Genomic DNA, 20,595 nt, shown 5'->3' on the forward strand with positions numbered 1-20,595 from the left:
CATGTACAAATGAAGAGGATGGTAGCCTGGATTATGTTGATTATAGCTCTCTTAGTTTCTTATCTCCAAATTAAGGATCCTTTGGAGCTTTCAAGGACCCTCAGGCTATCAGAGCTTCTGAGGAGGTGACTGCTGCTCAGAATATCCTGTGAAAGGGTGAAGAAAGGCTGCATCTTTTACCTTGATATGTTGCTCTTTAAGTTTAGTGTGCCCATTAATGGTGGCATCCTTTGATCTTAGGTAGATCCATTACTTATGGCTTGCATTCTGTTTCAAAGGCAGAGAATGTAACAGATCTTCGTAGGTTTTTTGGTTACTTTTGCATTTAGCAGTTTTGCTCTTGTTGCTGATGGCATTTGTTTGTGGAAAGCCATAAGCTGTGTTGCTCAGCCCAGGTCTACTTCTAAATTTTAAAAGATGGACTTATTTATGAGTAGGCTTGGAGGGTCCTTTTTTATGAAGATGGTGTAACATTTAACCTGTTCTATGTTTCTGCGTGTAGAGAATTTGGCGCTTCATATTTATTCATACACAAGTGGTTTTGCCTACTGTAGTGGGTAATTCAAACTTTTTGCATTTTGTCAGTTGTCATGTACTACATAAGGTAAAGCTATTCTTTATCCCCCTCCATTATTTATAGCTTTAGTTGATGGGTTCAAAGGACAAGACTCACATGATGCATTTCAAAGTTGCATTAGAATTTTTTGTGAATGGGATAAAGGAATGCAATCATTTCTCTCAGTGAGGCTTTGTTTATACTGGAGTTTAAGCAGCTGCCTCAGCACTAAGTGACATTCAAATCTGTGCTTCAAGCCTTCAGAGGTACTCTTTTAATGTTTTGTGTATTTTACAAGGCATCATTCAGTAATGTTTGAGGAGCTGATTGGATCATGAGGATAACCAGAGGGACGGAAGGGTGTTTCTGTGGCTTAGTCATCTTGTGTTGGCATTGACCCAGTTTCATTTCAGACACTGATGCAACTGTGCCTCGCTTTCAGTTTCTTTTCAAGCAGCTAATGGCCAGGGCTTCCTGTGTAGAATTAAAGCACATGAGCCTTTTAGTGCACGTTGCTGGCATTGTGTGCAGTGGTTTGATGTAGGTATTGACAGCACTGAGCTGTTTGTGACACTTTGTGAGTGCTCTTGCAGAGCCAGTTGTAGCTTTCAGGATGTGTTAGAAAGGGATCAGAGAAACACAAGCTCATCCAGGTCAGTATGACTCCAGTTACAAGCTAAGATATGTAGGTGATTTGTCAACTGTCTTGTGATAAATGATGTTGAAGGCATCTGAGAGGATGAAGCTGGATCAGCTTTGAAAGCTGTGTGGGTAAGAAAAACCCATGCAATTAGTGGTCAGTTTCATAGCTTCTTGGCAGTGGCATCGCTGTGAATGTTAATAGATTGGGATTGGACATTAAGAAGAGATGCTGGATTTGAGAAGCTTTCTCAAAAAAAGTTGTCTTGAAGGTGTTAAAGCGATTAGCTCTCTGCTCTGATAGAGGGTCAGTGTTTTGTCAGTGGTAGGGTAGGTTATCCATCACCAACTTCCTTTGGAAAAGTCACAGATTTTCTTGTTAATTGTGCTGACATGCTTTTAAAATGATTCTTGGAAAGACCATCTGTGCTACTAACTAAACAGTATTCTTTAAAACTAAAAATACCAGTAAAGCTCATTTCTATCACATCCGTATTTTAAAACGAAGATGTTTTCCATCTACTCCAACGTAGCAATATGCATCTAATAGCTTACAGGTGCCACATCTGACCAAAAAGGTTGTTCTTTGGCAACAGTTCAGCGTGTAAGGTGGCAAACTTCTTCTGGTCAGCTCTTCGGCTGTTGATAAAGCTTTTAGAGAAAATCGATGTCTTGTTCACCGTCTATGTTTCAGTTTGGTCATCTGTTACTGACATCTCATACTTCACCAGGTTACTGACTAAACAATGGCAGGAGACTTTAGAGGGTGTTTGAGAAGTGTCTGTGTTACTGGTTGTGTTATTGTGTGCAGGCTGAAAGAGCTTGGTTGTCTGTCTGAAGTTGCAGTATACCTGTTGATGTCTTGTGTTTAAGAATTAAGCTCATGTGACTGTAGGACAACCTTGACCAAATAATGTGCATGTGACCAAATTTTTCAAAATGATCTCAAATAATTTCTCAATATCAAACCCAGCAGAAGCTAAGCAGAATACATGGAGAACTTAAATAGTAGTCTTTTTACATACTGAATCCCAAAAAATTACTGTGCAGGTTTTGGGAGACACAGAGAACTAGGTATTAATTAATATAATTACTTGAAATGTTTGTGTTTATATCTCTACATAAATTTTGATAAATACTTCACCTTAAACTCTATAAAGTAAATTGACATGTTCGGTGTTAAATGAAACTTCCTACATTTATTTTTCAACACTTTTAATACCAACTGTAGATGTGCTAAATTATAAGACAGATCTTAAAGAGTATTTCTTTGGCTGTGAACCTGCTGTCATGAGATTATTTGCACTAATTTCATTTTTTTGTTACAGGTGGTCTCCCAGATAAGAAGTTTGAGGTAGATAAACGAGCTGTGAATCTCGGGGATTTTAATGACATGATGAGAAAGGATCGATCTGGGTTCCGTCCACCTAATTCCAAAGACATGGGAACCACAGATAGTGGGCCTTATTTTGAGAAGGTGAGAGAAATATCTTTAGATAAATTAATAGCAACCTCTTTGTTCAAGATCCCAGTTTTTACCCTAGTTCTCAGCAGGTGCTAGATATTGAATAACCCTGATTGAGCTCAGTAGTAAAAGGTGTGGAGTAGTTTTATTGGTAGAATGAATGTGTGTATAAAACAGGTGTCAGGGTGTGCATAGAGAAATGAAATTGGAGAAAGTGAGGCTTTTTATTCCAGAATAGACTGGTTTTGATGTAGACAGATGCCTTTCTTTCTTCTTGGAAGGGTAAACTACTGGTAGCAATAAAATTTGTTATAGGTTTCATCATGATGATTCTTTCGGCTACTAACTACTGTCATCTGCTTTAAAGAAAATTGGTTGAGATCTAAGTAAATATAAGTAATCACAGTCTTCCAAATATTTTTCTTCTTTCATGTCTGGCATTTATTGGAAACACCCTTTCTAAATTCCACAACCCCTTATGCTGTATGTCCATGTACTGTAGGCTTCTGTACGACATCTGTTTCTCTGTGACATCTGCTGTATGTTATGATAGTGTTTCTTTCATATTCTTGCCTATTTTAAACAGAAGCTTTCACTGTTATTATCAAATATTAATTGCTTCCCATTATGAATTGGAGAGTGTCCAATAGATGCAGAATGCTCTAGGGCTGTTTTGGGTTTTTTTGGATACAGTTTATCACATGTAAAATGGAAAACAAATTTGGTTTAAAAATTCTGAAGGCGTGTTAACTGTCTAGGAATTTTTTAACTCCTCCATTTTGGTATAACGAGCCAAAAAGCAGTTTTGTCAACTCCCTCTGGTGGCATAATTAATAAATACTATGAGCAAAGCTAATGCGTTTCCTAACAAATTATGCTGGTAGGTGTGTGCTAACATTAGGAATTCATTCAATATTTGTTTGCTTCTGTAGTGGTAATAGCCACTATCAGAAACTAATTTCATGAGAGTTCAAAATGTATTTTTAAAAAGAAAACCTAAGAGTATCTCCTTGGACCAAAATCTTAATTGTCGAGTGGTCGTTTGAATCAGAAGTTTTGTCCTTGTAACTGCTGTTACCAATTAACTTTGCTTCTTCCTAGTCACTCACCGTCCCTCTTTCTCTCCTCTTGCGTTCTGTTGCTTCACTAACCAACTCCTGCTGTTGGCTAACTGCTGCTTCAGCTGACTTTGCCTTTCTCCAATCAAGATGGGTGCCTTGGGGATGAGGCTCCCTGCTCTCCCTTCTCCCCTTCTCCCAGCTACAAGCTGTCTCCCTCTGGTTCCACACTATCCAACGTCGGCCTTGGGGCAATCGGCTCAGGGCTCAGTCCCCAAAACTTCGCTGCTAGACAAGTAAGCAGGCCACCTTATCAGATGCATTGTTATAAGGCTGCAACCTGGGCTTAATCCTGGTTAGTTGGTTGCTTGCATTTGTTTTTCTGCTGAATAGGTTAAAATTGTTAATGGAAATTTCAGCTGTCTCAGGCCATTGAGAATCAGTCCACTTTGGTTCCTAGCATCAGAACATACTTGGTCTGGTTTTGTTGGCCTCTTCCTAAGTCGCAGTGCAGCAGCAGGTGGATGTGCTTTTCAGAAGTTGTGGAGTTAGTGGTATCCTTTACTTTAATTGCTGGCTTAAAACCTGGTTAGAGACTGTTGATTTGCCTCATCAAACCCAACACTGAAGTTTTTCAAACTCCACTCAAAGGCTTTGTATGTAGAAATGAGCCTGTAAAAAGTTGCAGTGATTTAGCATTGTGCCTGTTCCCTTCCCCCTTCCTCACAGTTCTCAAAGTAAGGATTGATTTAGTAGCCTTTAAAAATTCTTGAAGTAGCGTTATTTTTATGTACAGGGAAATGGTGGGGAACTAGTTAAGTGATTAACAGCAGTTGGGAAGAATTTCTGGCTTTTATGTTCTGCCTTATTCTAGAAGAAAATACTTTAGGAATACTAGGAAATGAAAGAATAGTACCTAATTATTGCAGCTGGTCTAGCTTATGTAGTCACATGCCTAACATGATGGTGTTTCTTTGTGTTGTCTTTCTGTTTCTATGTGACACAGTGTTGAACATCAGATTGAGTCCAAAATTTGCAGACATGTTGTTGATCTCAGTGTGCAGAACTCTTGTTATAGAGAGGAGTTATAGAGAGAGCTGAAAGTGTAACTGCAGCTTCAAGGCCTCTCAAAAATTTTAGTGTAGTTGACTCCATCTAGCTCTTTCCAGGGTAAAACCTCTTGTCTTTTGGGGGTTTTTGTTTGTCTTCCTACATGCTTAGGAGTTGCTTCTGAATGAGAAGATACTTTAGGTGGAGGGGGATGCAGGTGAATGAAGCAATCCATAGTGCTGCCAGTGTAGAAGCAGGAGGAGAGACTTGTGTTTGAGCAAAAGGATAGCAGAGGATACACAATATTAATGGTAGGAGTATTATGCACAGTGTTATGACAGGATTTATGAAATCGTGGTATATAAGGGAAGGAAAGCTTTTAGTGAAGGCTTGCACAATCACAGTTTGGAATTATGGATTTATGTTGAGTGCAACAATGCTGGCATGGACAGGCAGAATAGGGAATGATGGCTGAAGAGTGGAAAATACACTCTTCAGAACCCCAGGTATCTGAGGGTCACAGACACCCTGATAGCAGGAGATGGGAAATTCTGAGGGTCTTGAAACTGAAAAGACAAATTCATGGCCCATAAGGATGCTTTGGAGTATGAGCTTCAGCTTTTAGAAGCAAGAGAGTGTAGCTTAGTTAGCATATGAGACTGTTGATAACATTTCTTTTTTTTTAAAATGGTACAAAAAAAGTTTGCTGAAGAGTCTGAAATCATGAAACATAATCATAAGTTTTCCTGGGTCTCATTCATGCATTAGGGTTTATTACAGAAGTGGCTTATAAATCAGTAAATGCTTCTCATTAAAAACTCAAACAGCAAGTATTCTTGTATTAGAAAATAAACCACTAAAGAAAACCCCATGACTATTTTTCTCACTTGAAGATTTTCTTCAAATTTAGTGGGAGAAAAGGGGAAGGAAAATATCCAAATCCAGAATGTTGAAGTTTTCATGGCAGAAAGGAAATTTCTGAAATTTGAATTCTAAAATAGTATTAGTTAATGAAAGGCCTACAGAGGGAAAAAAAAATAGCCTTGTGAGTGATATCTCAGCAACCTGCTCAGGAAAAATACCTGTCTTCTCTGAAATGGGGGACTAGAATTCTTGTTGGTAGAGTCTTGCCATGCTTTTAAGCCAGTTGGAATGAAGTTTTTAGTTTGTTGTTTGTACTCCAAGTTTCCATTTCCCAATGCATAAAGTGCAAAATATTAAAACATTAGATTTGTCATGTCTTGAAGTTAGTAGATAAGCATGACCCTTCAGTGTTCAAGGAGAAACAACCTGCATCTCAAAAATGTAGTACAGTGGCTTTAACCCAGGTAGACTGTTACTGATTTTAGCCAAATGTCTGTAATTCTAAGGGAACTCTGTTTAAGTCAGTAGCTTGGCTCATTGTTACTGAGATGTAGTTATTAGCATAGCCTGCAAGATTCATCTTCTCACTACTGCTTTAATTTTGTAGGGTGGCAATCATGGTTTGTTTGGAAACAGCACAGCACAATCGAGGGGCATGCACACACCAGTGCAGCCACTAAATCCTTCCCCCAATATCCGGGCGCAAGTGCCTCCCCAATTCCTTTCTCCCCAGGTAAGGAATTTATAGCAACTGATTACTTGTAAAAGTAGAGCTACAGCCTTCAGAGCACATCATTGAGGTTACTTATACATCTGTCTTGGTCTCAATTTGATGTTAAAAAATTGAAAAATTGGATAAGATAAAAACATTAAAATTCGTAGTAAAAGTACTTAAAACGCAATGCAGAAGCATTAGCATTCTATATTATTCCAAGGCAGTTGATCATAAATGCTCGCTACCAGTATTTTTAAACCTCAAAAGTGAATTTGGGAATCCTGTGTCTTATATAGGCTTTTGCAAAGTATTGTAAAAAGAACAAATAAACGTGAAAGCTTAAAGCTTCTGAAGTGTGGCAGGTTGCTTAATTTTTTTAAGTAGTCTTGTCCTGTGCTTCCTGTCCCGCCCCCCCTGGAAGAGAGGTTTGATGAAGGGGCTACATGTTACATTTACATTGAAGAGCTTAATCTTAAGACCTCAGGGTCTCCAAATGTACAAGTTTACCTTTTGCTTTGGACTTGGTGAACAGTTCTTGAGATTCTCTTGAATTGTACTTGTGTAACTCTGCAGTAATGCAGGGAGAAATGGGGGGATTCTTCTCCACCTACTCCTGTCTTTTACTGTATCCTATTAAATGTACAAAGAGATTAACTCTTTCTGCGAGGCGCTGTTTCTTTGCTCCAGTGACTGCCTGACTGCCTTTCTTTTCCCTTGTCAAGCAGTACGTTTTTAATGTGAAAATGCAGTACTGTGATTACTGGTTAGCTGCATATATATCAGCATTTAAATTTAGTACAGTCTCTGGCACCTGATTGGTTGGGGGAATAACCTTTGTGTGTGTGTCTGCATCTGTACATGTAATACCGTATACTGTCAATCAAGTGAGGTATTTACTCTGCCCAAGTTATAGATTGTGCATGTTTAAATGTGATGTGTTAATAAATCTGTAATGTCTTTCCCAGAACACCATTGAAGATTGGTGTCATGCTTGTTCCTGTATAGAAATACTTGTACTTCATCATCATCTCCTCGTAGCAGTGTGTTCAGGATATGTAACTGCTTTCCATGCAGGTTTCGGCCTCCATGCTCAAACAGTTTCCCAACAGTGGCTTGAATCCTGGTCTTTTCAATATGGGCCCCCAGCTTTCTCCACAACAGATTGCCATGCTGAGCCAGCTTCCACAGATTCCCCAGTTTCAATTAGTAAGTAGCTAGTAATCTTGTGAGACAAGACAGTTTGCAAATTGTCTGCTGAGTTTTCTTTTTATGCTTATTCTAATTCTGTTTTGTTCTACTGATGTTATTTTGTGCAAGTATTCCCTCTTTGCTATTTGGGGTAGTAAAGTCCTGCTAGAAGGCAGCAGATAAACCAAATAGGCCCGTGTAATTATTGTGGATTACAGTGGGTTAGTAATGGCTAAGCCATGTTTTTGTACAGAAAGCAGTTGTTTGTTGATTTTTCATCAAGTTTTCTTCAGAAAAAACTTCAGACTTCCAGTCATAGTGATGGTAATAAAGCAGGTACAAGTAATTCTGCTGCACAGTGTTAAATGAGAAACATTTAACATTTAAGTGAAGGATGTGGTATTCTTCTAATCCATTCATTGTCATTTTATTTGAGTGAGTGGAATGAGAAACAGTTTACCTAACTTCTGAGCCAAGCATTTGCTAGTGAATAGCTCCTGGCAATTACATTTCGCTTGATGAGCTCTGTATTTTCATTCTTCCCACCCCCCCCTTATCTTATAGGCTTGTCAGCTCCTCCTTCAGCAGCAGCAGCAGCAACAGCTGTTACAGAGCCAGAGAAAGTTATCTCAAGCTGTGCGACAACAGCAGGAGCAGCAGGTGTGTGGCACTGGTTTTGTCAGTCATATGAAGTATGAGGTTTGCTGGGGAAATGCAGTCTGCAGTAGAGATGGTGCTGGCTTCAGTAACATCACCTGCCCTCTTCACAGTGCACTTTTTGGAGAGCAAGGTCTTTTGTATCTCCTCTAATTCACTGTTTCTTTATGTTTACTGGAATTTGCATTGCAGTATAGCATAGATGAAGCAGTTTTTCTCCCATTTGCAGATTGCTCGTATGGTGAGTGCCCTCCAGCAGCAGCAGCAGCAGAGGCAGCCTGGCATGAAGCATTCGCCATCCCACCCTGTTGGGCCTAAGCCACATTTAGACAGCATGGTACCCAATCCTTTGAATGTGGGTCTCTCAGATTTACAGACCAAAGGGCAGATACCTGGATACGGTTCAGGTGGTAAGTGCTCTGTGGAAGTAGGTTTGGTGCGTTGCCTGTAGCTTCCCTATTATTAATATGGTAATTGTATTAGTCACTTATGTCTGGGTCCAGAAATGAGTAATTTATGTATAAGCATTAGAGCAAAGGTTATGACAAGTGTCACCTTTGAATCAAATTGCATTATTTTTCATTGCGTGGGAAGAAGACAAAGAAGAAGAAGAAAGCATATCGTGGCATATTGACATAACACACTTATTTGGAAGTTGCCCCTTGAACATACCTTTTGCTGTTGTTGATTTCTTTTTCCCACCTTTTTGTTATGATTGCAATTACTCCCCATTTAAAGATGCTTAAAAACAAAACAGAAGATGACAATTGAGTTTTGTTTGTTTCACAGGCTTTGGCTCAAGTGGCATGGATTATGGCATGGTGGGAGGGAAAGAGGCTGGAACAGAATCCCGCTTTAAGCAGTGGACTATGATGGAAGGGCTGCCCTCTGTGGCTTCACAAGATGCCAATATGCACAAAAATGGTGAGAGGGGGAATTTTGGGAATGTCCTTGTAGTATCATCTCTCCAGAGGTGAAATAGTTTAGATGAAACTGTTTTGCCTCGCCAGCATGCATCTTAAATATTTTTGTATTAATACATCATGCTCCTGAAGATCCCAGCCTTTCCCAGGTGTAAATGTATTTTTTTAATGCTGCAGGTGCAATAGTGCCCCCTGGAAAGGCTCGTGGAGGATCGCCCTACAACCAGTTTGACATAATCCAGGGCGACCCGCTCAGCAGCCACGCAGGCCCTGCTGGTGATAGTTGGTTACCTGCCAAATCTCCACCAACAAACAAGATCGGAAGTAAATCCAGCAATGCCAGTTGGCCTCCAGGTATTACATAAGGGAAGGGGTTGTGTCCTTGCTTTGGGATAGATGTGCTGGACCTTTCCTCAGCATACTTACTTAAGTAACCATTGCAACGAAAATACTTGGGTGGCTTGGCCTTATCTTACTTTTGGAATTTCTTCCACATTAAAGTAGAACATAAGTGTTGAATTTCCAGTAAAAAATGTTGGGCTAAATATGAACTAACTGCTGAATTGCCTGAGTAGTGTTTGGTTTTTGTTCAGTGAACTCCTGTCTTCTGTGATTGTGTGACTTTACATTTACAGAAAATTTAATGAAAACATATGTTCATAGAATACACACCAATATCTCCCTTCTTTTGTACTGATTCCTTATTTGTGCTGTGGTAGACTGACACAGTGTAAAAATTATTGATAGGATGGAATCAAAGAAAAATATGTGAAGTAGGGCTTTTTGTAGGGCTTTTTTTGTGGTGGTGGGAACACCACACTCTTGTGGTTCACCTTTGTTCATGTCACATAAAGACTTGCAACACTTCAGTTATGCTCAGGAATCTTGTGGCTTAGGTAGAAGTCTCTTGCTTTTGGGATGGCATGCTGGTGCACATTTTTTAAGTTTTGTAGTTTCACTGGCAAAATTTTATGTTTGTGCTAGAAAACTCTCTAGGAAAAGTACGTGTATATTTGAAAATACATATCATTTTCTATATAAAACATTCATTTAAATAGAGTGGTGTCCTTGAAGTTGCACAGATTAATCACTGATGCTGTTCAGCAAATAGTGGTTGCTGTGATTTTTCTCTTGTCTGGAAGACAGTTGCATTCCAGGAGAACATTACTAACTCAAGTACAAAAAAGTAAAAATCCAGGTACATCTCTTAAGTAAAGCAGTAGCACAGACCTTGCATCAGAAAGCCTAGGAATCTATGTGACAGACACAACTGCAAGAAATCTAGAAAATGTAGTTGAAAATTTTTGAGGGAAGCCCTCAGTGTCTAACGCCAGCAAGGAAACATCTTCTGATGAGCTAACAGAGCTAAAGAATTAGTTCTCTCAAAAAAATCTGCACATCCACAAACTTTCATACTGCACACTGCATTCTGTACAGGTATGTTTGTGTTACACCTCTGTCAGCCTGGTTGTTAGGTATGGAGCTTTTTGGACTGAAGTTGCTGTTCATAATGCCAGAAACTCCCAAAATTTAATCTTTTATCAGGCTTCACTCACAGACTCATTGTTACTGAACTCAGCCACCATTCCCCTGTATTATACTAAGACAGTACTGCTCGGAGTGTTGCAAGAGACACACGAGGGTCAGCTCTGCCATGTTTCCAAGTTTGGAGCAGCCAGTGGCTTTGGCAAGGTTCTTGGTTCAAGGCCAAAACTGTTACAATAAAAAGCTAAAAAAAGTTTAAAAGCTTGATAGCTACTCTTTGCCCCTTGTTGATATCGTAGACTTCCCTAGTGATATCTGTAGTCCCATTGTCAGTCATAAGTAAATTTTTTTGTTGCTCACTGCCTCACCACGGTGAGAGGATAAGTGAAGTTCACAAATTCTGAACATAAAATTTCACTGAGATCCTCAGTACCATCCCTCGTTTCTTGTGAGAGTAGCCCAAGACTATGATTGCAGCCCTCATGTCACAGATCCCCAGTTTTGGCAGGTGGCATTTACTCAGTTATTGCTGTTCCACTCTTACGAGATCCATTGGCTGCTGGGACAAGTTACTGTTCCATGACCATCAGCCGCTTGAGCTGTCTCATAGTCTAACTTCTGGACTTCATTGTCAAGGAAAACTGAAATCAAGATCTACCTTGTCAATACAACACCCTGATGAAGAATGAAGACCTAAAATGGCTTTTACTCTAGGTTCTTCTCTACAAGCTTGTAGATGAGGTCCACTGTCAGTTCCTGGCATGGAGATAGAATTCTTCCTCCCAGTGCTGGAAAAAAAGTTGTTAACAAAAATGAGTTTAGAAGAGAAAACCTCTTGAAATAGATGCATTTTTCCTTTGAATGAAAACAGTGGGAGCTCAGCATTCACCCTGACTACACCTTTCACATTTTCCTCCTAAATGCCATCTGCTGCAGAAATTCTGCCATTCAAGAGAGCAGTATTGTTCAGCACAAAGATAAATGAAGTGATGCCCAGTCAAACTGATATCACAGCTGGAGGTGAGAGCAAGTTTTGCTGCATTGGTGAGAGCTATGTCGTTTGGTTATGCTGCACAGACTTGCATACTTGGATCCTACTTAGACTGTAAATTTCCCATTCAAGATCAGTCATACTTCAAGCAAACTGGCCTGGATGTGTCTGTCATGGTTTCCACAGTAATCTTACGTTTGAACTTTTTGAAAAGACCTTTCCAATATCAGTGGAGAAATGCATTTTATGTTGTCTTTACTGCCTAGAAATAAAAGAGCATGTTTGTAGACAAGAGTTGGTGAATGTGCATGATAACAACTATCAGCCCCAAAGGAGAGTTTGGAAATTTGTCAGTATGCTGTAGTTCAAGGAAATGCTTTTCCAGACCAGGGTTACATTGATGAGTGCATGTGTTCATAAAGAATAATACCCCGATCCTTGGAGCCTTGTTTGTGTAGTCATTAACCTTTTGATTAGAGCTTTCTGTGCACTTAATTTTCAGTCTCAAAAATTCTCAGAATCTTTGCAAATAGAAGACCTTTTTTTTTTTTTTTTTTTTCCTAAGCAAGTTCTCATTTCCAGGTTCTAACCTATGGTCATGGATTCTTTGTCTCAGAACAGAGAAGATATTTTGAGTAGACCCAAGAGCTGTATTGCTTCTTCCTTAACAAAAGGGAGATCCTGCTTGTCAGGGTATGGCAGTATTTTGGTAGTAGCTGAGCAGAGTCCTTCCATGATGCAGTGCTGATTGCTGATAAAGTGTTGATACCTGGATTATTTTGTTGAGTTAGTAGACTGGGAGATGTAACTGATGTTTATAAAATCATGAAGGCAGTGAACAAGATAAATGCAGAATTGTAATTCATGACTCCTGCAATGAGTGCAAATGCTGGAATTAACAGGATATAAATTTTAAAGAGATGGGAGCTTTTTTTCCATCAGGAGTGGTGAACTTGCAGGTTATGTTGCTTTCACAGCTTCTTGAGACAGATGATACTGGCCAGTTGAAACAGTGATTGGATAAAATGATTGAAAAATAGTTTCACAAGCTGGTGCTAGCAGAGAGAGGGTATTTCTGCCATCTAAGTTAGGACAGCTGTGGATATTGGGAGAGTGTGAGGCCAATAGTCCACAGAGAGTGGCCAGGTTTGTGTTCTGTCCCTTAATGGTATTTCTCCTACTGCTGTTAAAAAACACTGGACTAGATGGACCATAGTTCTGACCCAGTGGGGTATTTCTTTTGTCTTCTTTCAGATTCTCCTTTACATTATCACAGTCTAATACTGCCCTTGCTGTGGCAATAATCTGAACCAGTAGTATCATATTTTCTTCTGCATTTGTCTGTGAAAGTCATAGTCTTGACTATAATTCTTCATTACAAAGGTGACTGAAATGAACCCTTCCATGTCAGATTCATCCTACGTTGCTTCATTCTAGAGAGTGCATCTTGGATCCCACTTTTAATAATGAATCTTTAATTACACTCAAATATTCTATTATTAATTATTTCCGAAATTCGGGAATTCTGTAGCCTGAACTTGTATCTGCAAGGGATGAATCTGCCACCTTTGCACTCTTCTCACACTTACACAAATTGTCACATAGTATATGAAGATTCTTAAATTGTTCTTGTGTTTGTCAGTTTTACTTTTGCACCACTGCTTCCAAAACTGACCACAGCACTTTATTCATTGAAGGAGCCAAGTTACTGATCTATCTTAGAGTAATTGGAGTATTTGTGTGTTCATATTTAATATAATTCATCCTCTTGTCTTAAAATTCTGGCATGCCTGGAGCTATAGTTCCAACTAAAGCATGATAAGTATATCCCATCTCATTGTGAAGCATGAAGAATGACAATGAGTATATACATTACTTTTACCACAAGACATCTCATCTCAGTATTGATAGGTAATGTATAAAGTGTGTCTGTACATACAGTGGGATGTGTCAAATGTATTTCCAAACTCCTAAGGTAGGTAGCCTTTCCTGGAGAAAGGCTGCTGCACACACACCAAGTATGTGTACAGAATCTAATCTTATGCATCTCATATGGAATTTATTAAAACTGTTGAAACCTCATCTGAATGTAGCAAAGCAGAAGCACTTAAAGGGATACTGGATGCCCTTGTACCACTTTTTTTGTAGTGTAGACTTGTATTCATATGAAACCAGAGCTAGTGCTGTAGGAGGAACTGTGAAATAGATTACGATTCTAACATGCAGTCTTTTTTTTTTTTTGCTCCTAAGGAATGGTGTAGAAGACAGTTGTTTACCATCCTGAAATACTGTCAGCAATTACTTCTAGTAAATAACATTTCCCTGATTGCATCTAATTCATTTTTCTCTCCTGTCTCAGAATTCCAACCAGGAGTGCCATGGAAAGGTATACAAAACATTGACCCTGAATCTGACCCCTATGTGACCCCTGGAAGTGTGCTGGGGGGGACAGCCACATCTCCCATTGTAGATACTGACCACCAACTTCTGCGGGACAACACCACAGGTAAAACAGTCCACATCTGGTCTGTGATGATCAAAGTCACTCTGATAACTCAGGATGGTGTGGTCATTGCAGGCAAACAGTCTGTTGCATTTGTCTGAGAAGGAAGCTGCCTGCCTTTGCACTGTGGCTGGGAGCACCTGAAAGCTTGGCATTGCTACAGTCATGGCTCTCTGGAGGTTTAATGGTGTTACAGAAACTCTCTGAACTTCGTCTCCTCTTTCTCTCTCCTTTTCTCTTTGATAGGGTCTAATTCTTCCCTCAACACCTCGCTGCCTTCACCTGGTGCCTGGCCCTACAGTGCCTCTGACAATTCCTTCACCAACGTTCATAGCACTTCAGGTATGCAGGCTTTGAAACTTAACCAGACAAAGCATTTTTCATTTAGCACTAGTTCATTGTTGTTCCCACTGGGAGTATTTAGTCCATCATGTGTAACAGTGACTTGGGAAGACAAACACTGAATATAACCCTCTCCTTCCTCTTCCCCCCACCCTTTATATGCTGAGCATTACTCCATATAGTATGGAATATCCCTTTGCACAGCTGGCGTCAGCTGTCCTGGCTGCGTTTCCTCGCAACTTCTTGTGCATCTTCATCCCTCCTGCTGGTGGGAGGATGTGAGAAACAGAAAAAGCCTTGATGCTGTGTAAGCACTCCTCAGCAACATAATTAAATCATCTGTATTTATCCATGCTGTTCATGATACCTTGTGAAGGCTGACCTAAAACAGAGGCTAGGCAGAGTTAAAGAATAAAGTAGGTATTTATTAAAAGGCCTCAGTGGATACACCTTGGGCAGTACAAGAGCCCAGGCAGGGTTACACCCAAGATGAACCCAAAAAATGGTCACAAAAATGGATGACTGGTCACGAGGTCTCACACTTTTATGAGTTTTGGTCCATTTGCATGTTGGAGTTAATTGTCCAATTATAGCTTTAGGTTGTGAAGTCCCATCCTTCTTGTTTTTCTCTCTTCAGTCCACATTGTTTATGCTCTTGGCCTGAAATTTGGGTCAATTGTCTTTGGTCTCAAGCTAGGAAAGGAATTGTTTTTTTCTAGTTACTCTGTGAAGAGAGCTTACCATCCCTTAATATGAAGCTCAGAACTACACATTAAAGCAGTACAGAATCTGAAAAATTTAAAAGCTAAAACCTAAGGCATCATTCCCAGCACAAATCCAAAACACAGCCCATACTAAGTACTATGAAGATAATTGACTCTACCCTAGTCAAAACCAGCATATTATGCAAGTTAAAGGATGAGTAGTAGGAAACAGCAGATGCAAAAGGAAAGATAAAAACAGTACATGTACAATCTCTTGACAAGTCAAACTTTTAAAATATTACCTGCTTATGTATGTATTAGTAAAGGTGAGTGATTTTATTTACTTTAAGTTTAGGACATGAGAGTGCTGTGAAGGGAATGTTTTTGCCTTGTCTTTTATAGCACTCATCATTCCCTGAAATCTGGACAGAGAAGACATTTGGTCCTCTTGCTTTTAATGGTTGGCCTGTATATATAAACTTTAATATATGTCTCAGATGCTTCATAAGAAGGTCTCTACAGCTTTCTGGTAGAAAACTGTTTCTGCACACACTTCGCAGTAAAGTGCTGGAAATACTTGCTCCAGATGAACCATTTGAATTTTAAGCTTCTTGCAAATGTCAGTTTTTTCTTGAAGACATCATTGTCGTGACAATTACTCAAAAATGAAGAATTGTGTATAAATAACAGGGGTGATGAACAGAGCTGAGAGCTACATCTGGCTCAAACTTCAGGTTTTTTTCATCATACTGAATGAAAGCTGTGTTCAGGCATTACCTCAGCATTTTCACCAAATGTGTTGAAAGTGCTCTTTAGTCCTTAAGAAAAACTGAGTTCCTGCCACCGATTTGTGAGCTGACTTTGGTTTGAAGCACTCTATGCAGCATTCTAGTGACACAGAAGGTTCCTCTGTTATAGCTTGTGGAAAGGAGTGGCATGTAGCAACTTCTTGCCTTTGCTTAATTTTTGTCTAGCACATAAGAAAGACTGAAGAGGTAAAAATATTGAAGTCATAGTCAAATTGAGGAAATGAGACCACTGCCACATACCAATTTCTTTCTGTCTGCTGGACACAAGTGTTTTACAGTCAGAGAGCCAATCATCTGAACTGAGAATTTAGAATTCACCTATCTGTAAAGCAGAGTCCAATGAAAGCAGGTTTTTAAGCACTTTCAAAGGTTAGTGCTTGAAACCTGCTTGGTACTGACCATCACTGTGTCATGGAAATACAGAGATCTAGCTGTAAATTGAAGCATGCTTATACATGCTGAAAGCTTTATGATCTTGGTTTCCAGATGTGTTATTTCATGCTGCCCTGGCATATCATAAATTGTGTTTTTTCACTTAATTTCAAATTGCATTCACCACTGTCTGCTGGTGACTGAAGTAAAATGCACGTAATTTGCACATGTGTACATGGGAGTTATGATTAAGATAATGTTTGACACAGCCTTCCCCCCCCATGTCTGTGTAGGCTGGTTCTCAGTGTAGAACAATGAGGAATTTTCAAGGAATTATGACTTTTGAAATGTCCCTTGGTGTCAGAAGTTGTGGGAGAATTTGCAGTCTGCCGTATTTTAAAAACTGGTTTAGGCAGAGCTCAGAAATATTCATGACCAATAGTGGTGTTTTGGGGAGTGCTTTTATTTTTCTCTTTTATTGTGTTTCTTTATAAAGAGTTCTTGAAATGTGTTCAGGATATCCACTATAAGTCTTCTACCAGGCATCTGCGTTCTAGTAAAAAAAAAAACACTATCAAGATTGTTGAGAAGTCCAGCCGTTGCACAGCTAAGCAGCCTTCTTTATGCATTACTGCTGTGTCAACATTGTGGGAGCTTTGTGACTCTCAAGAAAGCTTTGATCTTGTAGGGAGGACATCTTTAGGAGGCAACATTAGCTTAGTAGACCAAGAATGGTGAATACACCTTTCAGTGCTCTGCAGGTTTTTTTTTTTACATGGAGAAGGTTCAATTTCATTAAAGGTCGGTAGTGCCAAAATTTTAAGAAATTCTCAGATTAAATGTAGTGTGGACATAAAAAAATGCAGTTCATCTAATTAATGATGTAAAATTCTGCAGTCAGCTACATTATCATAAATGATCCTGGTATATTACTTTTTTTTAATCAGCATATGTAAAATAAGCAAATATTTACTTACACCTAGCATGGGGGTTTTTTGATATGATAAGTTAACTGTTGTATGATCCTGTGTTTCACGCTTGTCTCCAATAAAAATGCAGTCAAAAGACTTAATGTGATAGGACAGGTACTTAATCTCACAAGTTTCTCTAATATATACAATTTCTTCAATCTTCTAGCAAAATTCAGTGATTACAAATCAACGTGGTCCCCAGATCCCATAGGACACAATCCCACTCATCTCTCCAACAAGATGTGGAAAAACCATATTTCCTCAAGGAACACTACAGGGCTGCCCCGCCCACCTCCTGGCCTGACCAACCCCAAACCATCATCTCCATGGAACAGCACAGCACCCCGATCGGTCAGGGGCTGGGGGGCACAGGACTCAAGGCTTGGCTCTGGTGAGAACAAATCAACGTAGCACCATTGATCAGACCTGAGCAGTGTATGTTTCACATGAGCACCGGTGGTGTGGAGGAAAGAAAGTTGCAGTTGTCTGGTAATAGGAAAAAAGAGGGTTTCTTCTTGAAATGGAAATTTGCAGTCAGTAATTGGGGTGGTGGGGGGTGGAATCCCAGGTCCTGCTGCAGGGAATGAGTGAGGATGGGCTGAGAGCTGCCAGTAGAGAATACCTGCTAATTAGGGCCTTTCAAGACTAGATCCTTGCTGTGTGTGAGAAACTCCTCAAAGATAAACTCTGGTAAAATTAATCTTGATGTGAACTGCAAGCAAAGATGTGATTTTGTTTTCAGGACTAAAGATTAGACTTTCATGTTTTAACAAGGCTGATAATGCTGATTTTTTCTGAAAGACCTAACTGTAAAGAAAGATGGTTTTTCTTTGTATCAAATCTGTCTTGATTGCTCTGTCTTATAATTTGCAGCATCTACTTGGAGTGATGGTGGCTCAGTTCGTCCTAGCTACTGGCTGGTTCTTCACAATCTCACTCCACAGGTATTTTCTGTGGTTGTTTCTGGGGACTTGTTTGCTTTAGCAAGGATTTGTGAATTATTCAGTCGTTTCTTTTTGAATAAAATCTGACAAAATCAGATTTGTCAACATATGTAACATATTTCTACTAAACCTAGCTGCAGTCTGACTGGTTTTTCTATTGTAATCTCTTCAGCTAATTTTATGATGTTCAGGTTTTGCTATGTGACTGTTAAAACATTTCTTTACTTAAGAGTTAGAAAGAATAATTGAACAGAAAGATTTTTCTAAGAAGTGAGGGTGAATTTCATTACTATAATGTGAAATGGTGTATAGCTGTTCTTTGGGATGTTGTCAATAAGGAATTTAATGTAACTGCCAGTTTTCACTTTAGTGTTTCCATAGTGAAACCACAGAATTTTTCCAGCGCTCCTGCCAAAACCAGTCTAGTTAGGTTATTTCTGCAAGTATTCTCAGAGCTTGCTGCCATTCTGAATGAATTCTGTGGACATCTTGGTTTCAGCATTCACAATTAGTATTCAAGGCCTAGAAACAGCTTATATGATTATCAGCAGTATCCTGAGGTCTAGACAGAGAGTCCCTTCTTCAGCCAGATAATTTACCTTGTTTCTACAGTCTGCAAAAAAAAGGTTGATGTGAAAGGAAAAGCTGACGTCTCCAGCAGATCACCCAAAATGGCGAGCCATGCTCCTTCTGTAAAAAAGACTGTTTACCTTGATGTGAAAGAAGAAGTGGTGTGAAGAAAAAGCACAGTTCTAAGTGTGGCTTGTGTAAAATACTTCAATGACACTTTAGGAATTATTTAGTGGAAGAATATATTTTGGAGGCGTTTTAAGTTAGTAGGAAAGAGAAATAGATCATAACTGTCTCATTATGCATTCTCTCTTTATTGTGGATCAGTACAGTAGAGAGAGAAGTGTAAAGGTTTAGATGGATTCATAGACTCATAGAATGGTTAGGCTTGGAAAGAACAAGATGTTCATTTCAAGATTCTCTGTTTTAACCTTGACCATACCACCACACAACTTCCTTTTCCCTCATTTGAAGCTGTATTATAAAATAGGAGGGAAAGAAGGAAGAAAGTAGCACTTCCTTAAGTAGTTGCACATACGGATCCCATTCGTATGCCCGTGTCCCTGTGGGACACCAGGAATGGAATCCGTCTGTACAGAACACCTGGGAGAACAGCTGTTACTGGAGGTAAGTAACAAGCTGTTACTGCTGCAGAAGGAATGTAGGCAGCAACTGCCATGAAAACATTAGTTCAGATGGAATGAACATTGGTGGGTTTGGCAGCAAAATCACTGACCTTTTCTGTCTCTGTTTCATAAACCACAGAGACAAAGAAGAACCAAACTAAATTTTAAAAAATTTAATTGTAGAGATATTTCCAGTTTTGCAAAAATGTTTTAACAAGTAGTTTATATACATTCTATTGAAATCAGAGGGCTGAAGACTAAGGCATTCTGGTTCCTTTAGTAGAAATTCTGATGACTGAAGATGGTGAGAAGTACAAGTTGTGTATAATTACTGGAAAGGCTGTCAACGTAAGGATAGTGACAGTGTAAGAAACTCAGTGAAAAAGGGAAGACTGGACTCAAGCTGTAAATGAACAGGAAAGATAATTTAGATTATTCCGTACTAAAGCAAACACCATGTAACTGTGAGAAGTCAAGACATACCAGTTCCTGTTTGAAAATCAACTTCTGTCACCTTTGCTTTCTTCCCACTGCTTTCATCTGTTTTTCTTTCTGAGAGCAGCATTTTTTTCAATTACTGTGACAAAGTCAGGATTAAAGTATGTTTGGAGAAATAATTACAAACATCTGTTTCATCCTGGCTGTTCTTCCTCAGATTGATGGGTCAACCTTGAGGACGATCTGCATGCAGCATGGCCCACTGCTGACATTCCATCTGAACCTGACCCAGGGCACTGCCCTCATCCGATATAACACCAAACAGGAGGCGGCCAAGGCCCAGACTGCACTGCACATGTAAGCAAGGTTTTGAGACAAAAATCTTTGAGGGTGGTGTAAGCCCCTAAACTCAGTGAAAATTTTTGAATTTTACTAACCTCCTGAATTCCAAAGGCTTTTAACCTGTTCTTCATCAGTTTTGTTTAAAAGGTGGCATATGTGCATTTACCTTCATGGTATAGGCACTTTTATTGCTCTTGGTGTTAACATTCAGAACCTTAGTTTAAATTTATTAAGATTTTGTTCAGGGGCAACTGAATGTGGGGGCAAGGGGGTTGGGATGTTTTTGGTTTTTGTTTTTTCCCCATATAAAATGGAAGTTCTTTTGTTTTGAGTGAATTTCACAGTCAAAAACAGCTAAAGTTTTCTATCTCCGCTCCATTGTA

The 20,595-nt window shown here is 39.4% G+C and overlaps 1 protein-coding gene across 2 annotated transcripts in view; it reads left to right on the forward strand.

The window, feature by feature from the left end:
- The window catches only part of TNRC6B (trinucleotide repeat containing adaptor 6B), a 119,469-nt gene that overhangs the window by 97,948 nt on the left and 926 nt on the right, over nucleotides 1-20,595 (forward strand). For both annotated transcript variants that reach the window (XM_066550235.1, XM_066550236.1), the window contains 13 exons: nucleotides 2,524-2,672; nucleotides 3,844-4,014; nucleotides 6,240-6,365; nucleotides 7,422-7,553; nucleotides 8,100-8,195; nucleotides 8,422-8,602; nucleotides 8,982-9,116; nucleotides 9,293-9,469; nucleotides 13,951-14,097; nucleotides 14,341-14,436; nucleotides 17,459-17,683; nucleotides 18,166-18,236; nucleotides 20,088-20,227. In XM_066550235.1, the coding sequence (XP_066406332.1) occupies nucleotides 2,524-2,672; nucleotides 3,844-4,014; nucleotides 6,240-6,365; nucleotides 7,422-7,553; nucleotides 8,100-8,195; nucleotides 8,422-8,602; nucleotides 8,982-9,116; nucleotides 9,293-9,469; nucleotides 13,951-14,097; nucleotides 14,341-14,436; nucleotides 17,459-17,683; nucleotides 18,166-18,236; nucleotides 20,088-20,227 (1,846 nt within the window). The remainder of the gene's footprint in view (nucleotides 1-2,523; nucleotides 2,673-3,843; nucleotides 4,015-6,239; nucleotides 6,366-7,421; nucleotides 7,554-8,099; nucleotides 8,196-8,421; nucleotides 8,603-8,981; nucleotides 9,117-9,292; nucleotides 9,470-13,950; nucleotides 14,098-14,340; nucleotides 14,437-17,458; nucleotides 17,684-18,165; nucleotides 18,237-20,087; nucleotides 20,228-20,595) is intronic.

The sequence above is a fragment of the Molothrus aeneus genome, chromosome 5 (assembly GCF_037042795.1).
Source record: "Molothrus aeneus isolate 106 chromosome 5, BPBGC_Maene_1.0, whole genome shotgun sequence".
Lineage (NCBI taxonomy): Eukaryota > Metazoa > Chordata > Aves > Passeriformes > Icteridae > Molothrus > Molothrus aeneus.